This window comes from Callospermophilus lateralis, chromosome 1, assembly GCF_048772815.1.
Source record: "Callospermophilus lateralis isolate mCalLat2 chromosome 1, mCalLat2.hap1, whole genome shotgun sequence".
NCBI lineage: Eukaryota > Metazoa > Chordata > Mammalia > Rodentia > Sciuridae > Callospermophilus > Callospermophilus lateralis.
Window position 1 is genome coordinate 203,639,071 of NC_135305.1, and position 21,531 is coordinate 203,660,601.

Genomic DNA, 21,531 nt, shown 5'->3' on the forward strand with positions numbered 1-21,531 from the left:
TAACAATCAAGGGATATAATCCACATGTAGAAACTATCTTGGAGTCTGAATTGAACAGGTTAGCTACCATTATTGACCATATTCGTGGCCTAATTTTAAAAATTGATTTTATACAAGACCACAAAGATAAATTAGAACACTCCCAAAAGCAGAAATATTACATAGAATTCACTATTATAATAAAAATAGTGAAGTGGAAATGATAAGCAAAAAAGCCTTGACACCTGCAAATTTAGAAGCACTTCTGTGTATATTATACAATAAAAAAATGAAACCTCCATAAATCACAATCATGTTAGCAGACTAGACACTGATCCCTGCAAGAATCTGTTAAAATAGAAAAATTATTTAACTCCATGATAATTAGAAACAAAGAAGGGCTGAAAGTGGAATAGAAAGTCCCAGATGACAAACAGAATCACACAGAGAATAAAAGAAACCCCTAAGGCCAGGCGTGGTGAAGCATGCCTGTAATTCCAGCGACTCAGGAGGCTGAGATAGGAAGATTGAGAATTCAAAGCCAGCCTCACCAACTTAGTCAGGCACTAGCAATTCACTGAGACCCTAGGGCTGGGGATGTGGCTCAGTGGTTAAGCACCCCTGAGTTCAATTCCCAGTGTAAAGAAAGAAAGAAAAAAGAAAAGAAATAAAAAAAGAAAAAACAAAAGAAAGAAAAAAGAGAAAGAGAAAGAGAAAAAGAGAAAGAGAAAGAGAAAGAAAAAAAGAAAGGAGAAAGAGAAAAACAGAGGAGAAAGAAGAAAGAGAAAGAAAAAGAAAGAGAAAGAGAAAGAAAGAGAAAGAGAAAGAGAAAGAAAGAAAGGGGCTGGGGATGTGGCTCAAGAGGTAGCGCGCTCGCCTGGCGTGCGTGCGGCCCGGGTTCGATCCTCAGCACCACATACAAAGATGTTGTGTTCGCCGAAAACTAAAAAAAATAAATATTAAAAAATTCTCTCTCCCCTCTCTCTCTCTTTCTTTCTTTCTTTAAAGAGAGAGAAAGAAAATACACCTGTCCACCAGCCAACAGATCCCACCTATTGATACGCAGGGCTCCTCCCTTAAAGGAGAAACACTAAACAAGCATGGAGGAAACTGGTATTACCACGTTATACATCATTTGATCATATTAAGTAAGAATAAAATATCAGGCATTTTAGAAATAAACAGCATTAAAAAGCAGAACTATAATGAAAAAGAAGTGACCTACAGGTTCAAGAGATAAGCACACAAGTTTTATAATACTAAGGCCTTACCTTAAATATTAATTATTATATTTAATCCTAATATATCTCAAAGGATTTTTTTAAACAATCCTAACATTTGTCTCCAATACAAAAGTATATTTCATACCAAATGTAGGCAGGAAGAACGAACAGAGAACAAAAAAATAAAAACTTTCAAAAAATGATTATTAAAATTAAAATTCACTAGAAATCCTAAAAAATAAGCCAGGATAAATACCAAGCTTGATGACAAAGATACTGAATAGCAAGCAAAGAGCATGGCAGTTCCTCAAAAGATTGAACACAGCGTATAAGCCAGCATTTCAACTACTAGTTACATTTGTGATGAAAACATTTAAGTTCAGACAAAAACTGGCATATGAATACGAACTAATACATACAAGATGGATTAACCCTGACCTACAAAAAATATAAGCCTGCAAAATGACAGAAGTTAGGCACAAAAAGCCACATACTATACGATTCCATTTATTTGCAAAGTCCAGCACAGGACCCAAAAAAAAAAAAAAAACAAAGTAGGTAGGTGATTTTCAGAGGCTAGGGGAACACAAGGGGTACAAGGTTTTCATTGGAAGATAAAAATCTTCTGAAATAAGATAGCAGTGATGGTTGCACAACTTTGTATGTACTAAAGCCCAAACTCTACACTTTTAAAAAGTTGATTTTATAGTGAACTGTACCACAATAAAAAGGACAAAGTGAGAAAGCAAAAGAGTTTAAGAGTCAAAAAGACAAATCCCACCCCCATACTGCTCCTATTTTCAGGAGCATAAAAGGATGAAATGTTGGGAGGAGCTAAGAATTTAGTAAAGCAACTGCTATAACATGTTTGTAAAAAGATTCCTACATATGGTCTAGTAAAAACTTGCCTGTACTGGAATAAAAAGAAAAGTTCAGACAAAATAAAGCAAACTCAAACAAGATACACACAAGAGGAAGAAAAGTTGACGTTGGCCCCAGTTCCTGCAGAGCTACAGTCAGCACAGGGGAAGACAGCACAAGTCCAAACTGTGGCGTGGAGGTGAATGGCTCCAGGGGCAAGACTGCCTCCCTGAGCCACAGGGTCTGACAGAAACACCCAAGGAGGCAACTACTCCAGAAGCAGAGCCACGGAGAGGCCTTCTTGGAAAAGTAAACAAAACAAACCTACAGAATAATGAAATTTGATCAACTAAGAAGTGAATTTGATCATAGAAATGGAGGAAATGTTCCAAAAAGATGAGCATTTAACCTCATCGTATTCAGATGTAAAACTATTACTTTAAAAAAAAAAAAAATTGGGGGAACTACTTTTTCTAATTTTATTTATTTATTATTTATATGTGGTGCTGAGAATCAAACCCAGTGCCTCACACATGCTAGCCAAGTGCTTTACCACTGAGCCACAACCCCAGCCCCAAAATTCATATCTTAAAGGACACTTAAGTGGCTAAAACAATCTCAAATAAAAAATTTGGACCTTTCACAACTTCAAAACTTAAAACTACAGTAATCAAGACAGTGTGGTATTAGCATAAAGTCAAAGATACAGACAAATGGAATGGAATGGAGAGCCAAGAAATAAAGCCTCACATGTATGTGTAAACAATTTCCAACAAGGGTACCAAGACCATTCCATGGGGAAAGGCAAACCTTTTGACACATAGGTATACGTAAAACAATATCCACACACAAAGGCAATCAAGTTTTACCCTCAACTTACACCATTTACAAATGCTAATTCAAAAACATATCAAAGATCTAAACTTCAAAACTAAAAACGATAAAACTATTAGCAAAAAAAAAATAGGAGAAAACTTTATGACTTTCTGGATATGGCACCAAAAGCACAAACAAGCAAAGAAAAACTACTTGAATCAAACTTCATCAAAGTCAAAACCTTTTATAAATCAAAGATCACTACAGCACAGTAAGAAGGCAAAAAACACTCTGGACGAAAGAAAGTATTTTTAAATCTCTTATTTGATAAGAGCTAATACCCAGGATATATAAAGAACAAAAATAAATTACTCAATTCAAAATTGGGCAAAGGACTTGAATAGACATTTCTCCAAAGAAGATACAGATAACCGACAAGTACCTGAAAAGCTGCTCGATATCACTAGTCACAAAAGAAATGTAAACCAAAACCATGATCTCCAACTGGAAGAGTTATAATCAGGAAAATAAACAAAGACCAGCATTCATAGAACATGATTCACAATGGCCAAAAGGTAAAAACCATGCAAGTGTCCAACAAATGAAAGGATACATAATATTAGAACATTATTTGACCTTAAAAAGGAAGGAATCAAATTCTAGCACATGCTATAACTTGGATGGACGTTGAAAACACAAAGCTAAATGAAATAGCCACACACAAAAAGACAAATATTCATACTTCTACTCATATAAGTACACACAGTAACCAAATTCATAGATATAGAAAGTAGAATTGAGGTAACACACACAGGTATCTCTAAAGAGAGAATGAGGAGAAACTTTAAAATTGTATCATGTGACTCTAATTTTGTTTTCCTATATGCAGAACAAACTTGGAAAACTGAGCAAAACTAGAAGCAGCAGTTTCCTTATTGAAAAAGAAGGCTCCAATCAGAGGACTTGTCTACCTTAATATTTATCATTTTCCTCAAAACTGTTTTACAGTTAAACTTCAATTTAAAAAATGAGAAATAGTTTTAAAGCAGTACTTGGAAAGAACTAATGTCTGCTCTAATGTCACTAGGGGGCACTCCATTCAAAGATAGAAGCTTTAAACAAAAGTATTTTAATAAAAATTTCAATGGTTCCTTTTCAATGAACATACAACAAATCTCATATTAAATGCTCAACTATCACCTTTTTCTTTATACCAAATTTTACTTTGAGAGAGTAACATTGAAGATGCATCAGGATGATTAATTACCCTAAAGCACTTTGCCAGAAGGGAAAAACAATTACTATCATGCCACTACCACAATTCACAAAATTCCTTCACCTCCCTTTTCTCATATGTTTCTCCTAACAATCATGAGATAAGTATGCATGATAATAAGAACTACAAATTCCACACCCCCAATGTATATTAAGCACCCACTAAAATGTCTGCTATAAAAGATTTTCCACATATTTAGTTTATCAGATAGTTACACTATCCCCATTTTACAGATAAGGAAAGTGAGGGTCAGCAGTTAAAGCAATTTTCCCAGGGGACAAATCTGGAATCCACCACACCCAGGTCTGCCTCTGTCCTATGCACACTCCCCAGGAAGCAGACTCAGAAGAAGATTTCAACATTTGGCTACATCTCATTGGCAGCCAGAGCCCTGAGCCCTCTAATACCTGAAGCAAATGTGCTTTTCACTCTAGCAGGCAGAGTCCATAAAAAGTGCACTTCTTCCCTCAGGAGTTTACAGATCACAGGGACGCTATGTGCTGGAGTACATAAACAGGTAGCAACGGGAAAACTCACAGGAGTGTAACAGGAAACACAGAATCCATTCCACAATGAATACTCAAGAGTAACAGTCAATAAAGTCTCTAGACATTGCTCAGATAATCCCAGAATTGTGTTTATAGTAGGATAATGTCTATTTTTAAATCTTTTTAAATGAACAAATCAGGATGCCTCCAGAAATTGCATTTCGACTCAGCACTTGTTATAAATATATATTTTGTAATAACTTCATAAAATCACAAAGAACTCTTTAAAACATAAATGTTACTTACATATCCCAATTTGGAGCTATTCGCAAATGCTGGATTAGCAACTGGAACTAGAATTTTAAAAATATACGTTTAATTCATAAAACGGCATAGAAAGTGATGACTAAGTTAACAAATCAGATCTTTACACAGCTAAAATGTAAATTATACACCAAGAAAGTAATTTACAAATATGCAAAGCACTGAGTACATGAATAAAGTAAAACCAAAAACTAAGTACTTTAAGTTTTTCTTACCATTTAATGCCACTTTATATTCCACTCCCACCTGATACACCAACTATCAAAAGAAATCATTAATACTATCTTAATAGTATTAATGCAAAAGGCACTTATTTTTTTTTCAAGTTAGTTCCCAAATGAGGTCCCTCACAGAAAACATCTCCAAACCACTGTAATTCCTCCCAGAAGAGGACTTCAAAAGCTCTGCCAAATCCCTACAGGTTTACTAATAAGCCAAGACATTCCAAGCAACAATATTTCCAGGGGCAACAGAAAATAAGTCTAGACCCTTGAGGCCTCCCTTCAATGTCATCTCAGAAGCCTTGGCATTGACCAGGTTGGCCCAGTCAAGGGGCCCCATATTCCAAAGGACAGTTCAATGCATATGTGAAAACTTTCTTAGAATTAAGTTACATAAAACAAAAGCTGAGAATCCAAAAAAAAAAACCTTGAACTCACCAATTACCCAGTGCTTTTAGGCCAAAAATTAAAATATGGATAATTTTCATGAACTTAAGATCTTGTAATCTCCAACAGCTAAGCACATGAAGGCAAGTTGTGGGGACTCTAAGAAAAGGCTTTTGCCTCACTCTACCTACCAGCGGGGAATGGAGTAGCCTGGTGGCTACCTCCTTGTGACCAGCCACCATGCATAAATAGCAGAGGAGATTCAGCTTAGCTCGGGAGGCCGCTGTGCTCTTCTCGGTGGAGTCAATCTGTGAGCACACTTGTTGCAAAAAGTCATTCCAATCTTGGTCTTTCAGAAACAACAACTTGTCAACTGCAGAGGAAAAAAATATATATATACTTTTAGTAATATATTATGTGAAAAAAAAAGTACTGCTGAAAACATGAGAAAAAAAACAGAATTTTGAGAGCAAGGATGAGGACAAAGAAAACCTTAACACTATCAAACCAAAAACACTCCACAGATGACACTACTTTTCTTTGTCCTATAGTCCTCATCTCCATCTACCCAAGGAGACTTCTTAACTACTTCAATGGAAAGCTGCTCAAAAAGGCAGGCAGATGAGTAAAGGAGAACTGTTCTGCAACCTAGGACTTAACAAAATATAAAGTTAAATAAAGTTGTATTTCAAGGAAACAAGATAGCCTTTTTATCTTTCTATCAGCCCAGCCCTAAAATACTGAAAAAGCCATAGGTTCTACAGTTGTTAAAACATGCCCATGAGGGCTGGGATTGTGGATCAGTAGCAGAGTGCTTGCCTCGCACTCTAGGTTCAATCCTCAGCACCATATAAAAATAAATAAATTGTGTCCATCTACAACTAAAAATAATATTTTTTAAAAAGTGCCCATGAAATTACTGCTCACTATAACCAGGTTTATACAATAGCTGGAATCACCTAGAAATCCTACCTCCAAGTCCCTATACAAACAAAAGGCAAAGGCTAGAAAATGAGATACCATCTAAAATGTGCAGACACACATGGTGGTGCATGCCTGAAATCCCAGTGGCTCAGGAGGCTGAGGCTGGAGGATTCCAAGTTAAAAGCCAGCCTTAGCAACTTAATGAGGCCCTAAACAACTTAGTGAGATTTTGGTCTTTAAAAAAGGGTAGGATGTGATTCAGCACTTAAGCACCCCTGAGTTCAATCTTCATATTAAAAAATGAATTAAAATGTGCATCCTTTCAGCTGATCTTTTTAAGAAAGATTACCTGGAAAAATAAATTTATAAATAACTCAAAGGGGAAAGAAGAATGCTACTTCAGATAATATTTCATAAATAATTGTTGGCACTGAAAGCACTATGAATAATATTTTGCTTCATTTTAATCTTTCCAAAACAACCCTCTGAGATTTTGAGGCTTTATTAGTTAAGTTGACCTATATAGAGCATTAGTTGGTTTATTCAAATTTGAATACTTTATTTTGAATTTACTTCAAATCATAAATACTAGATGACTACAGTGAAGAATTTTCTCCAAATTTAGCTTAACAATTTGAAGTATCATTTGTTCAGCTTCTTCAATCAAGTGAAGGTATGTAAAAGTTTCTGGTGTACACTCAAAATTAAGACATTCATTAGCTGAAAGGAAACATAACAAACATTCTTTAAGTATCTCTATTCAAACACAATCCTCACAGCAGTACGCTTTTTCTACCATTTCTTCATTATGGTCCCAACCCTGTGTACCCAGAAGAACTCCGTAAATCAAAGAAATTCTACTAGCTCTCCAAGGGAAGGGAAGGAGAAGACTCTCCATTCACTGATAGGAAAACTCATCGACAAGTGTGCAGGACAGCCAGAGCCAGCTGAGGAACATCAAAAGCTGGCAGGAATGGATTGCAGATGGTTTATGATTTGCATAACACTGCCATGAAGACATAGCCAAATAGTAAGACAATAGAAATTTATTTATTCCTACACAAATTTCATTTGCATATAAATTTTATATTTGAATCTGAATTCAAAATGTTTGATAAGCCATTTATGAGCCTACCTGAATGTGCTGGTAGATGCAATATTTTTGGATCAAATTTAACTGGCGGTTGCTTCAAAATCTGTGGTTATAAAATAAAAAAGAAATCTTTTAAGATGCATTCTGAGATTCTGAAACAGATATGTGTCCTAAAATGTCCCCTACAGAATATAAATCAATGAGGGAAACAAATGCTGCAAAATTTATCATAAGATTTCAACAGTGCTATTTCAGATTAAATATAGACAATTTATTTTTAAAAATCATTTCAACTGATATCTGCAATAAAATATACCTTCACAAAAAAGATTTGCCCTATCTTGGATTACTCTTCAACTAATTTGTCTAGGTTAGAAATGTCAGCATTTGACAAATATTTACTGGGCACCTACCAGAGTGAGAGACTATTCTAAGCACTAAGGTGGGTTCAAAATAAAAGACACGATTCTATTGTCAGGAAGCCAATATTCTTGTTGGGAACATGAGATAAACATTTGTTAAACTACAAATACAATACAAAATATTTAGCAAATCAAAACATGCAGGACATAATTATAAACAAAACATATAAAATAAATTTTTTTACATGTAATTTAGAGAACAGACGAAAAACTTCTAGGCTGATGTAGTCAGGACAGGGTTGATGGAAGAGGTGGAATGCAGGTTGTGTTCTGGAAGGCCAAGTAGGACCTCATGTATTAGAGAAGAACCTTTCCAGGCAGATGGAACAGCATAAAGAGAAAAGTGAAGAAACCACGTAGCTGGATCCATGACTTCAAAAACAGCTGGGGTACTCACCTTGAGGTTTTTCATTGAAAATTTCGCTATTTCTATGTTTAACTTTTCCATAACCTCTACATATAGCATTTTAAAACCCTTTACTGGTAATACTCTTTTGAGAAAAATATATAATCTCCTGGTCTCACTTTAAATTCTAATCATGAGAAATCCTTAAACCCAAACTGAGAACATTCTATAAAATACCTAGCCAGTTACTCTTCAAAGTGCAAAAGTCATGAAAGACTAAGAAAGTATCACAAGGCCATAAAAAACAAGGACAGATTATAGGAGACAAAGGAGACATTAATAACTGTAATACACGAACCTAGAACAGAAAAGGGGCATTAATGACATGGTGGGAAAAAAAAGCAAATAAATCTGGTAATTGACAGCACTGTTTTAATCTTTAATTCCTGGATTTGCTATACTACTGTGGTCCTATAAGATGACTCACACCAGGAGAAGCTGAATGCCTTTTGATACCCAAGAGCTCCACTATAATTTTGAACCTTTCCTTGATATCTAAAATTGGTCCTAAAAGTCGGGTTATAAAACCAAAGAAAAAGAACATGGTCCAATATAATCAAATAGTTTGATAGAAAGTTCACTGGGGAAAATGCTCCATTACCCATCAAATGTAGTATAATTCACAGTTACTCTGCCAGACATGTGAACTCATAAAAATTAGAATAGGAAGCAAAGCGTGAAATGTGTTGGGGGTCTGGATTAAAAAAATAATAAAAAAAAACAGCAGTACAAAGAAAGTATTATTTTAAAAGTGATTATTCACACCTTATTACCATAATATTACATCCAAAAACACATGAAGAAACAAAGCTCACTCTGGGTTAGAAGTGCACTGTGAACCATGACTCCCTACACTCTGGCTGTTGCTCCCACATCTGCTCTGCATCTTGACAGCCTTCGAGAGAAAGGGGTCTCTGTATGACTCACTCACCTTCAGCCTCAACCTGGTGAGCACCACTCACTGACCCATGGCCACCTTTTAATACCTCAGCAACCAGGATACTTGGAGTGATTCAAGGATGTATGGATGGAGAAAGAAAGGGACTGAGAGCTAAGGTCTGCAGTGCAGAGGGCTGCAGCCAACCCCCACATGTCAAGACTGCAGTAACAAGAGGCAGAGCTGCAACATCAAAAACAGTGAGGAGGAGGAAGAGGAGGAGGAGGGCTGGGGTTGTGGCTCAAGTGGTAGAGTCCTCACTTAGCACACGTGAGGCACTGGGTTTGATCCTCAGCACCACATAAAAATAAAAATGTTGTGTCCACCTAAAACTGAAAAATATTAAAAAAAAAAAAAAAACAGTGAGGAGAAAACTCACCACTCCAGTGAGGTAGAAGTGAAGGAGAGAGTTGCAGACCAGGTGGGAGCTGGAAAGGCAGACGTAGTCGCTCAAATGAAAGAAGCAGACAAGAGGAATAGCAAAGAATTTTCTGAATGAAAACATCACCAATTCCAGCCCTCAGTGAAGCCTAAAACTCAGCCCTTGGTAGTTACACATCTTTCCGCACCTTGGGGTTGTCGATAATTGGGGTGACAATAAGATCTGAGTCTGTGTAGATTAGTGCTCTCATCTGGGATTCCAGGGCCTCCTGGCTCAAGTGTCCATTTGTCACCTGAAATAAGAACAAAAATTACACTTTGTTTCTATGACTGATAAAAAGCTTAGGAGACCTAACAAGATGCTGAGGAAGACATCATTGTGAAAGGTCTTTGGTATCAATGGATCTTAATTGCTATTCGTAGCACTGTCACAGTTTCAACCAATCTTCACAAAAGTCCTGAACTGTGTGTATCATTATTCTCATTTACAGATGGAAAACACAAGGCTTGGGTTTGTTCATGTCAGGGAATCCTTGCCACCAAGGCTGGTTAGGACTAGGAGACAGACCTCCTATAGTGGGATATTCTAAACTGTGAGGCAGCGAACTGGTTTTGATTACTAGCATGGCTTTTTCTTTCACAAAATGCTAATTATTTGTCTTATGAATATTAAATATGAAACGAAAATTGTAGTTTGGTAGCAAATCAGTACTTCAGCCCAAGGTGTTAAACACCAATATATTTAAAAACCTATAGTAGAGTTGATAAATAAGGAAAATGGATAAGCAGATGTTCACCATCAGTTCCTCTGAGGTGTTTCTTTGTGCTCTACTTAACTAGATCTCTTATTCCTAGTGTTATGACTTAGTATATAACATCAGGGGAAAAAGAGGATCTAGGCATTATGAACTTCAACTGAAACAAACAGAAAACCCAATCTGTGAGGAAAGAAGTTATCTAAAACTAAGGGACATAGATAAAGAAACAGCTCATCAAGTTTCTAGAAACCAAGATGGGCCTTAACAACTTTAGACAAAAGATATATAAAAACACATGAAGGATAAAAAACATGAACTTTCAAGACAGATGGGGATGGACTGACATGGATACTTGTTAATTATGGAATCTTAAAACCTTGTTTTACCTTAGATTAAAATTGTAAACCTTTCAGGACTGTGAAGAATAAGTGTAGAGCATTTATAACAATGCCCGACGCTGCTCAAAAGAGAACATTTGTAATTAATAAAAGTTCTTTTTTAAAAAAATCACACCAGCTTTAGCAGAGAAGGGGCTGGAGGAAGGCAAGGAAGACCTGGGGAGATCAGTTAGGAGATTAGTTACAATAAAAGCCTGATGGAGAGGATGGTGATCTGGGAGCCTGGGGAACAGGAAAGGAGTGGAGTCACCACCAGAGCCAAGGGATGGGCATCCCTGCTGACGACCACTTGTAGGAACTGCTAGTAAGTAACTAGTCCACAGAGCAAAGAGGCTAGTACTTGAAAAAAATGTGACTAAGTTATCATTATATGTAGATGCTGTAACTGAACATTCAGGAAGCCAAAATCAACTGAAGGATTACTAGAAATATAAAAGTTGTTAGGTAGATCAATTAGAACATTTATATGTAAAAATTAATTTCCTACAGGTAAACTGAATATATGCACAAATATGTTATTACTAAGTGATCAATTACTGCAATGAGATCAAAATCATTGTATGAAAAAATTAAGTTATAACTCTGTTCCTTTGAAAATACACATGTGTATCTAACTGAAATTACAAATGTTTACTCTGGGTAATGAGATTTTAGGTGATTTTTCTATTTTCTTTGTTCTGACATTTTTCAAGTTTTCCATAACTTTTAACTGAATAAAAAGTATCACTTAAAAATCATAAAACACAAATAGTTATACAATTATTGCTTGAATATTCAATAAAGTGATGATTCTCTACAATAACCATCTGGCACATTCAACCAAAAAAACATTATTCCATTATTTCTGGAAGAGAGTCCAGAAATAAATCTATATACATGCTGTCAACTGATCTCCCAAAAGATGTCAACACAAGAAAAGAATCTTTCAACTAAGTGGTGGTGACATCCAAATGCAAAACAGTAAAGCTGGACTCCCCACCACACACACACCTCCTGACATATAAGAAAACTAACTCAATGGATCAAAGACCTATATGTAAAAAAGTTATTAGAAAACAGCATAAGCACAAACCTCTCTGACCCTGGAGGAGGCAATGGTTTCTTAGATATGCTGTCTAAAGCACAAGCAATAGATACACAAAAAAGACTAACTGGACTACATCAAAACTAAAAACTTTTGTGCTTCAAAGATACTATCAAGAAAGTGAAAAGACAATCTACAGAATGGGAGAAAAAGTTTACAAATCACACATCTAGAATATGTCAACAATTAGAACTCAATAATAAAGATAAATAACCCAATAAAAAATGAACAAAGGATTGGAATACACATTTCTCTTAAGATAGATGGATGAGTGGGCAATGACCACATGAAAAGATTCTCAACATCACTATCAAGAATACACAAATCAGACCACGAGGGGCTGTGCCCCGAAGGGAGTGAAAAGAGCTCAAGAAAACAAAGTTAAGTGTGCTGGTCATAAAAGACCACATATTATATGATTTCATTTATATGAAATTTCCAGAATAAAAAATTTAGAAAAAAGGTACATAAGTGGTGTCCTAGGATAAGAGAGGGGAATAATCAGGAGAGGACTGCTACAGGATTTCTTCATAGGATGATGAAGCAGTTCTTAAAATTCACTGGGGTAATGGTTGAATAACTCTGAATATGCTTAAAGACCATGATTTGTACACTTGACATGGGTTACTTTTATCCCAGGTCAATTTTATCTCAATAAAGCTGCTACCAAGGATGGTCCCTGGCTGTAAACCCAGCAATCAGGAAGGCTGAGGCAGGAGGATCCAGAGTTCACAACCAGCCTGGGAAATTTGGCAAGACCCTGTTTCAAAATAAAAATGGCTGGGGATATAGGTCCCTGGTAGAGCACCCTCAATTCGATCCTCACTACCACTACCACCCACACACACACGCATACACAAAGCCATTACCAGAACAACAACTAAGAAGCAACAAAATGGGATATTTCCTTTAGAGTAGCTACTAGAAAAAAAAAATAATCACAGAAAATAATTATTATAAACCTTGCAATTATGAACATAGTTCAAATATCAATTTGCAATTATTTTTTTCTGAGCTTCTATGTCTTATATAGAAAAGATTCTGTTACTGCTCACCTTGGTCAAAGGAGAGGTCTTCTGGGGTGAGTTGTGAGTCATATCCTCACCAGGACTCAATCCCACTGCAGTGCTTGTTCTTGGAGTAGGACGAGAACTGGAAAATAGATGTAATTCAACATTATTCAGATTTCACAAAATTTATCTGCTGCTTAGTATTTTCTGGGGGGTGGGGAGCAACGCACATACCATGAAAACTGGTAGAACATGATGGTTACATATGATCTCCCAAAATTTTAAACTGTAATTTGTGTTTATATGCTATAATTTTTGTAACTGTTATCAAAGCAATTTCTGGATAATTTATCATTTCTTTCATTTGCAGCTTCTGTGATATAGCTTTTTTTTTTTTAAGCTAGAAACTTCAAAACATTCATTTTATAATTTTTTTAAATGTCTGCCAGTACAGGCAGGATTAACATAATAGGTCAAAGATTCTACAAAGGATGGAAAATATTTAGCTATATTTCAATAAAGGGCCCCTATATTCAATTCCCAGTACCACCAAAAAAATAAAATAGCTTGACTTCTGAAAATTTAAATTCATTTTTATTTGAAATTAAAATACAAAATGAAAAGGCTTTGATCTTACAAATAGGAAAAGCAGTTTTTAAAATTCATAGCAAAATCTAGATTCCTGGCCATCATTTAACTACAACCTTGAAAATGGAGAGTGAAAAGTGGAATCTAGAATTAATATCCGTGTTCTTCACCTCTGTGTAACATGGTTTGCCAGCAGGGCAGCAAGTGCTTTAAGAAAACTTATCTCTCACTGATCCCCCGTTTTGGGACTTCACATACCTAAGAAGAAATATGGATTCATTCAATTGACCCCCAACAGTATTCTTCGGCCGCAACTCAGTTGGATTTTCTAAAACAGAAAAACAAGGTATCATGCAAAAGGAATAAAAGTATCATGAGTAGAGAACAGATATTTGAAAAGAAAGCCAAGACTGAAATTAGGGAAATTGAATCCAAAGCAATATGAATGTGCTGGAATGAAAGCTCACCAAGTCTGAAAGATTGGCTTAGCCGTTGGCTACCCTTCTGCCCCTTCGCTTGTCCATTCTGAGGGTTCTGCAAAAACTCCTTGGAATCTTGTGGTTCTGAACACTCCATCACATTTCTGCCAATCAAGAGGAGAAAATCAACACAAACTTATTCAAACTCAACAGTTTTATGTGCAGAGCACAAGGTTGAAAAAAAAAAAAAAGTAATTAAATTACGCATGACATTTGGAAAGTCATAGTTAGAAAAGCAATATTTTTCACCAGGTAGTTAAAGTGAGCACTTTCTATATACAAAGTATTGTACCCAGATGTCTATAACCCTCTCCCTGAAAAATGAATGGTAGCAAGCAGACTAAGATAACACTAAAGCAGTAACTAAACCCAACAATGAATTTCCCATTATTTTTCCTTTTCAGTTGCCTGGCCTGCACTCGAAGGCAGCAAGGTACAAAGAAAAGCCCTCTATTTCTTCTTTTTTTTTTTTAATTGTGATTTAATTCAAACTTCAGAACTTGTAAAATAAAAAGCCATGATGGAGAAATATCAAGAAATTTGTAAGGGGGAGGGAAAAAGGGGAGATCATGAACTAAAATTGATTTCCATGCACATGAGTTTGTTAGCATGAACCCAAATACTACTATGTATAACAATAAAGCTCTAAAAACACCAAATGGTCACAGTATTGTTTTCCTTTATAAAAGCATTTCAATAAAACAAAATTTAAAAACTATGGAAAACAAAGTCAATCAGAGATTTTGGTTTAATACTTTCCCTGAGTCTTATTTTTGAAAATCAAATTTAAGTACGGCCATTTCAAAAGTGACCCACAGGTCTCACCTCCTCCATGCTTCTATGGGGAATGCATTTAAGACAAGAGGCTACATGTGCTGGAATGGTCCCAGGGCTTTGAAATACCAGTTTGCCTGTGTCACTATCACAGGGTTCAGATGCTACCAACATATTAAAGTTCTACAACATTTTATCTCGACCTGTCAAAATAAAACACATGGGACTATAGAGCAAGGGCAGACAAACAATTTTAGTTACTAATAAATATTAAATTTCTAAATGGATTTGGACACTATATACACCAAATGATGATAACACAGAAACTTGTTTATGTTTTAAAAATCTTATATAAACAGGAGTTGGTAAGCAAATCATCTCAATCTTCTAAATATGAGTTATAAGAAAAAAACAAAGTAGGAAAAAGTAACTAAGTTGATGCTTGCGTATGGGTATTCTAAATCCAAAAAAGTAATCTTCTCTTTCATCATTAAACAAAATTGGCCCCTACTATGTTCTGTTTGATCACTTAATTCATCATATGTATATGGATACACATATATGCCTGTAATCCCAGCGGCTTGGAAAGCTGAGACAGGAGGATCGGAAGTTCAAGGCCAGGCTTAGCAATTCAGAGAGGCCCTAATCAACTCTTTGACACCCTGCCTCAAAACAGAAAATAAAAAGGCTGGGGTTGTGGCTCAGTAGTTAAGAGCTCCAGGGTTCAATCCCTAGTATCCCTCCCCCCCAAGAAAGGCTCAGTGAACTTTTAAAAATTATTGTTTTTTTCAAAATGTACTAAGTTACCTGCTGGGATGATATTGTTAGGGCACTAAATATTATGGATAATATTTTCTAGTCAAATGTAGAATTTTTTCCCCACACATTTTTACAAACATTCTTGAGGGATCTCAGAGAGATGGCACGGATCTGCCAAATCATATCTCCCTCCATCATAATGAAATCTCAATTGCAAACTAATTTTAAAAAGGTTAATAACCATTCGCTTTTCAAAAGCTAATGATTGTGAACTATCTTAAAATTTAGGAGTGAACTGATGGCTCTAAGCACCAGAAGTCTTGACACTCAATTCTTAATAATTATAAGTACCTCTTTGTGTAGGTGGGGATACTGTTTTTATTTTTATTTTTCCCAAAGAGTTGTCTAAAGTTAGACAGAGAAGCCAAGGTTGTAACTACAGCCAGAACTGTAGAAGCTAGACAACTATGGGATATGATGGATTCAAACTTGGTATGAAATGTTGTTATGAACTCACTTGACCTGCTCGAATCACAGCTCCTATCTTAGTTTAACCTCTCACTAACCCTTGAAGCATGGACTTGGCGAATGCCATTTACCACCTGCCTTCTCTGCAGGTAGAAATGGCTAGCCAATGCCTTTTAGAAAAGAATACCACAGGTTGTACAACATGTAATTAGCAAGGTTCAATTATAGCACTTTGGTACCCTTTACAGAAAAAAAAAAACTCTCAAAACATAAAGGAAAACACAAGCATGTGGCATTATATATTTTACCAACTGAGAAAAACAGTAAGATGTAACCACTTCACTCCTTGACCAATTTTCTACCTTCAGCAACATATCTGCCCCTTCCCACTACCCTTCCAGTTCCACAGGGTATTTTCCAGTGAGACAAGCTGTACAATGACCATCATTTTCAAAACATTCCAAACCATTTCCATTTTCTTGAATCATAATATCATTCTTTTTCTGTTTTTTAAATTTTATTCCTTCTTGTACAGATGAAACGAGTCCTTCTACTGATATACAACACTGTTTGCTCCTAAATATTCTGCAAGACGATCAAATTCTGGTTTATTGGCAATAAGGTCTTCTTTTATGGGAATGTTGATTCCCATGAAGCATGGGTATCTAATTGGTGGGGAAGCTACTTGAAGGTGTACCTCTTTTACACCCGATTCTTTGAGTGATTTTATTATAGGTGAGATGGTATTGCCTCTCACAATTGAATCATCTATAAGAACAATTCTTTTGCCTTTAAAGTTGTCCAACAACACTCCAAATTTGTTGGCAACACCAAGTTGTCTTAACCTCATGTTTGGCTGAATGAAAGTTCTTCCAACATACCGGTTTTTACACAGCACCTCCACATAGGAAAGTCCATACTTTCCTGCGTAACCAAGAGCAGCAGGTGTAGCAGATTCCGGAACAGTGCTAACCAAATCTGCATCCACAGGTGCTTCAATTGCCAGCTGTTGACCACAACGGTATCTTACCGTATAAACCATTTGGTCTTCAAACATACTATCTGGTCTTGCAAAATAAACATTCAAAGATACAAAAAGCCACCGGGTTTCCTTCAGACCTTGATATGACATCAAGAGTTCGGACATTATGTCTGGATATTTCCACAATTTCTCCAGGCAAAACTTCACGGTAATTTCTTGCACCAATAGATAAAAAGCTACAAGATTCTGAAGACACAACCCATCCTTCTGTTTCCGATGCTTTTTTCTCTTTGTCATTTATATCAGAAACTGGAATAAGTTGACCAATGCCTAGAGGATGATTTCCGTAAGGATCCCATACTGCGTAAATAACATCTCTGTGCATTATAAGCAGGGAGTATGCTGTGGGTACTTCCTTCATTAAGTTTTTAATCCTTGCTACCCAGTCTGGGGTGTCATCTTGTTCCTGAGGAGGGGTATATGCCAGTAACTGGGTTATCATCTCACTATCAGAGCTGGTGGACAGACCAACACCATGACGCAGAAGCTTTTTCCTTAATCAGCAGCATTCACCAATTCGCCATTATGTGCCACAGCTATTTTCCTGTGAAGTGTTTCAACAACAAAGGGCTGACAATTTTCTAATTCACAGTTTCCTGTAGTGGCATACCTCGTGTGTCCAATGCCAAGATTTGAAACATACAATTTCTTCAAATTGTCTTCAGTAAAAACATGATTTACAAGACCCATTCCCTTATGCATTTTGAATGTTGGCACAGAACTCCCATCACTGGTCACAATACCAGCACTCTCCTGGCCACAGTGTTGCAGCCCCACGAGTCCCAGAGTGATCACATGTGGCACATCTAGCTGCGTGGGCCACTCTCCAGAAGCTATGCACCCGAACACACCGCATTCCTCACGAATCCCCAATTCCTCCAGCTCTGGGTCGCTGCTGAAAGCACGTGGAGGAGCTCGCCGCTGCAGCCAAGGTACTAGGACCAAACAGCTGCCTGCACGGCCCTAGAACCTCAGAGGCTGGCACTATAGACCAAAGCCCTCTATTTCTGTTCCAAGGAACGGAAAAGGGAATTCCTAAGAAGGCAGCAGAGGAAATCCCCTCTTGTTTCTCTTTTCCCCTGTGTCCTACCCAGCCTCCAGGTAATCCTGCAACAGCTTATTGGGGACAAAAGCAGATACTGGCCAGTGCCTGAAACTCTAAAAAAGGAGAACCCTTTTCTCTGTTGGAGAGCTAGGACCCCCAAGAAAATGCGACAAATCCCTCTTACTCTGCTTCCTCCCTCCCACTACTTCCTCCCACCTCTTAAATTCAAAGACATCCAGCAAGACATAAAAACTACTATATACTATGGCTAAGGGGTCTACTCTGGAAGGATAAGAGTGGCTGGATATTTGAAGACCAATTAATCTAATCCATCAGAGCAAGAGCATCAAAAAAAAAAGAAAAAAGAAAGCCATACAATCATAGGAAATTACACAGAAAAAGCAGTTGATTACATTTAAACTGAAAAAGGGCAATTTTAAAAATCTCCAGCTAACATCATACCTATCAGAGAAAAGACCGAATGCTTTCACCCTAACCCCAGAAACCAGCCAAGGATTTCCACTTTCATCATTCCTGATTTAATATCTCACTAGAAAAGTTCTAGCAAATGCAATAGGTATGAAAATAAAAAAAGGAAGAAATAAAACTACCGCTATTTGCAGAGGACATGATTGGCTATGTAAGAAACTTGTAATTAACATAAAAATCCTTCATTGGTTGATTAACAAACTTTTCTAAATAGATGAAAACAAAATAGATGAAAAGAAACAACACATTTAACAATAAGTTACATTAGCTCATTTCTTCAAGTCAGATCTAAATATTCATCCAATGAACAAAAAAGGATGCTAAGATACAGCAGAAAATTAACAGTAGCTATTATTATAGTCTTTATTTTTCAAAGTGCTTTCATTTTTCAGTCTCTCATTTCTCCCTCTACAACTCTCTGGGTAAAGTAATAACTCCACTCGTTTCAGAAATGATGAACTAAGGATCAGAGGTGTCCTAGTCTTGCTGACACTAACAAAAACCAGAGCCCACTCTGCTGATGCATCTTTCTTCTATAATGCCAACTCTGTGCCAGATTATAAGCAAATGGAAGGTGGAAGCTGTAACTCGAAGTTCTGTGGCTCCAGAGCGCCTAATACAATAATGAGAACATAGTTGATGCCCACTGGATCACAGAAATTCAAGTTTGGGAGAAATTATAAATAGAATTCTCGCTTCTCTGCACAGTATACTAAATCTGCCAAGATTAAAAATAAGCAGACAATCTTTCACCAGCAAATGAGTTGGGGATGGGGGAAGCTAGTCAAGTAAGACTTTCTCCCTATTCAGCTACTTTTCACACATTGCTCTTCTCCAAACACCTCAATTGCTAAGTGTCCGAGGCTAAGAGGATTTTATAATAAACATGAAGTACATTAGGCAGGATGAGCTAGGTGATGCAATGGTTATATCCAAACACTAAATCTGGGTGGCTTAGAATCTCACTACTTTGCATCTCACTAATGTGCAGTCATTGAAGGTTGGCAGGAACGCCAAGTATATCACTATTACTCAAGAGCCAGGCTGACAGAAACTTCATGTTGACGTTTTCCTTCCAGATTACACCAGCAGAAAGAAGAAACACGGCCAATCACACATTAGTTCTTGAAGTTTCTATACAGAAGTAACATTACTTCTACTCACATCAGCCAAATCAAGTCATATGACCACACCTAACTTAAAAGGGGAAATGGCTTTCTACCATGTACTTGGAAGGCAGGAAGCCAGGTATGTTTGGCGAGCAGGACTGATAACCACTATAGTACATCACTAATTGAAATAAAAAATAAAACTGGTCAGAAAATGAGCAAAGTCAAGAACACAAAAATATGACTGAACTCATTAAGCAACCCTGAATTATACAAATGCTCTATTTTCTCTATGAAAGCACAAAAATTCAGGTCACTGATATTGCATCATTAGAATAGTAAGGGGCACATATGTTCAATAACTACACTCCAAGCACAAAAAATAAGTTTACAGTACCTGAAGCTGAAACCCTCCATGTTGGATTCCTGGTCTTCTCTAGTGAAAGCATTCTTCCAAAATGAATGCTGCAGTAATCCTGTCCAAGTTAATCTTGATAAAACAAATATTAAAGTTCCATTTTAGCATGATGTACCATAGAGAATTCCTAGGGCATTTCCCAATTATATATAACATCAGATTTTATAATTTGTAAACATCATACAAATGTACCTTTGAAATTGCTTTACAGTTTACCGTTTCATTTCAGAACTCAATTAACCTCTTAGACAACAAAGTCAGAAGAAATATTTCAGAAGCTTTAAATAGTACATAATGAAACTAGGAATTACAAGTCTCAGGTTTCACATTACATTGAGCTGGATGAAAATATTTCAGGTGTCCCAACCAGTCTAGAAAGGGAGTCAATCAATTTGCAATTTTAAAGTAAATATGTCAGATATTATCCATCTATAATTCTGTCACCCATTATATCCCAAGAAAAGCAAGATTAATTTAGTTACCCTGCTATTTGGGACTTTTCAGTCGGGGAACTTAACCTTTCCTATTCAGAAATAGGAATATCTGTTTCTTAACTATATACAGTCACACCCCTAATTAGGACTCAAAATCATATCTAGCTTGTTCACTTACACTAAAGTGACTTTAGGCTTATCTAAAACACAGATCCAATTTCAAAGAATCAAATGTTACTACTGATTTAAACTCACTAGATTGAGAAAAGTTAAGCCTGACTGAAAATTAAAAACAAATAATTTTTTAAATTTTCAAATTTTTCAAAATATCTATTTAAATAAAATCACTTTGATTAAAAGTAAAACAAAAATATTAAAAGAATTTGCAACTACATATAATAATATCCTTTTACACAAACGGTTCTTTTTTAAAATATTTTTTTATTTGTAGTTGGACACAATACCTTTGTTTTATTTATTTATTTTTATGTGGTGCTGAGGATCAAACCCAGAGCATCGCACATGCTAGGCAAGCACTCTACCACTGAGCCACAACCCCAGCTCCACGCAAAGGGTACTTATAATTTACTAGAGAAATAAAAATGGTCAATAAAGTAAAATTGATTTTTTATCCATAAGATTAGCAAACACCTAAAAAATTAAGCAAGCCTACTGTAGATGAAGGTGGTAGGCAAGGAGTCTACTAACATACTGTTGCTGGTAGCGTAAATGTAGCAAGTGTACCAAACTTCTAATGCTCCCAGACTGAGCGATCCTGCTTTGAGAAATTTATACAAAGATCTTTGCTCAAGTGGACACCCTCAAAAAACCCAGAGCGATATCCAGTCCGGTTATTATAATATTCTAAATCAAGAAGCACTCTAAATGTCTATTATATATTATTGCACCTACATTCTTCAGCCACTTTAAATGACTAA

General features: G+C 36.3%; 1 protein-coding gene and 1 pseudogene across 1 annotated transcript in view; both read right to left on the reverse strand.

Moving 5' to 3' along the window:
- The window catches only part of Ulk4 (unc-51 like kinase 4), a 501,941-nt gene that overhangs the window by 450,505 nt on the left and 29,905 nt on the right, over positions 1 to 21,531 (reverse strand). Inside the window, exons 9-16 of the mRNA XM_076869315.2 lie at positions 20,139 to 20,231; positions 14,044 to 14,159; positions 13,835 to 13,904; positions 13,034 to 13,130; positions 9,927 to 10,031; positions 7,635 to 7,695; positions 5,767 to 5,948; positions 4,950 to 4,996 (exon numbers count right to left, since the gene is read on the reverse strand). Coding sequence (XP_076725430.2) covers positions 4,950 to 4,996; positions 5,767 to 5,948; positions 7,635 to 7,695; positions 9,927 to 10,031; positions 13,034 to 13,130; positions 13,835 to 13,904; positions 14,044 to 14,159; positions 20,139 to 20,231 — 771 coding nt within the window. The remainder of the gene's footprint in view (positions 1 to 4,949; positions 4,997 to 5,766; positions 5,949 to 7,634; positions 7,696 to 9,926; positions 10,032 to 13,033; positions 13,131 to 13,834; positions 13,905 to 14,043; positions 14,160 to 20,138; positions 20,232 to 21,531) is intronic.
- LOC143379225 (amidophosphoribosyltransferase pseudogene) lies at positions 16,446 to 19,692 on the reverse strand (annotated as a pseudogene).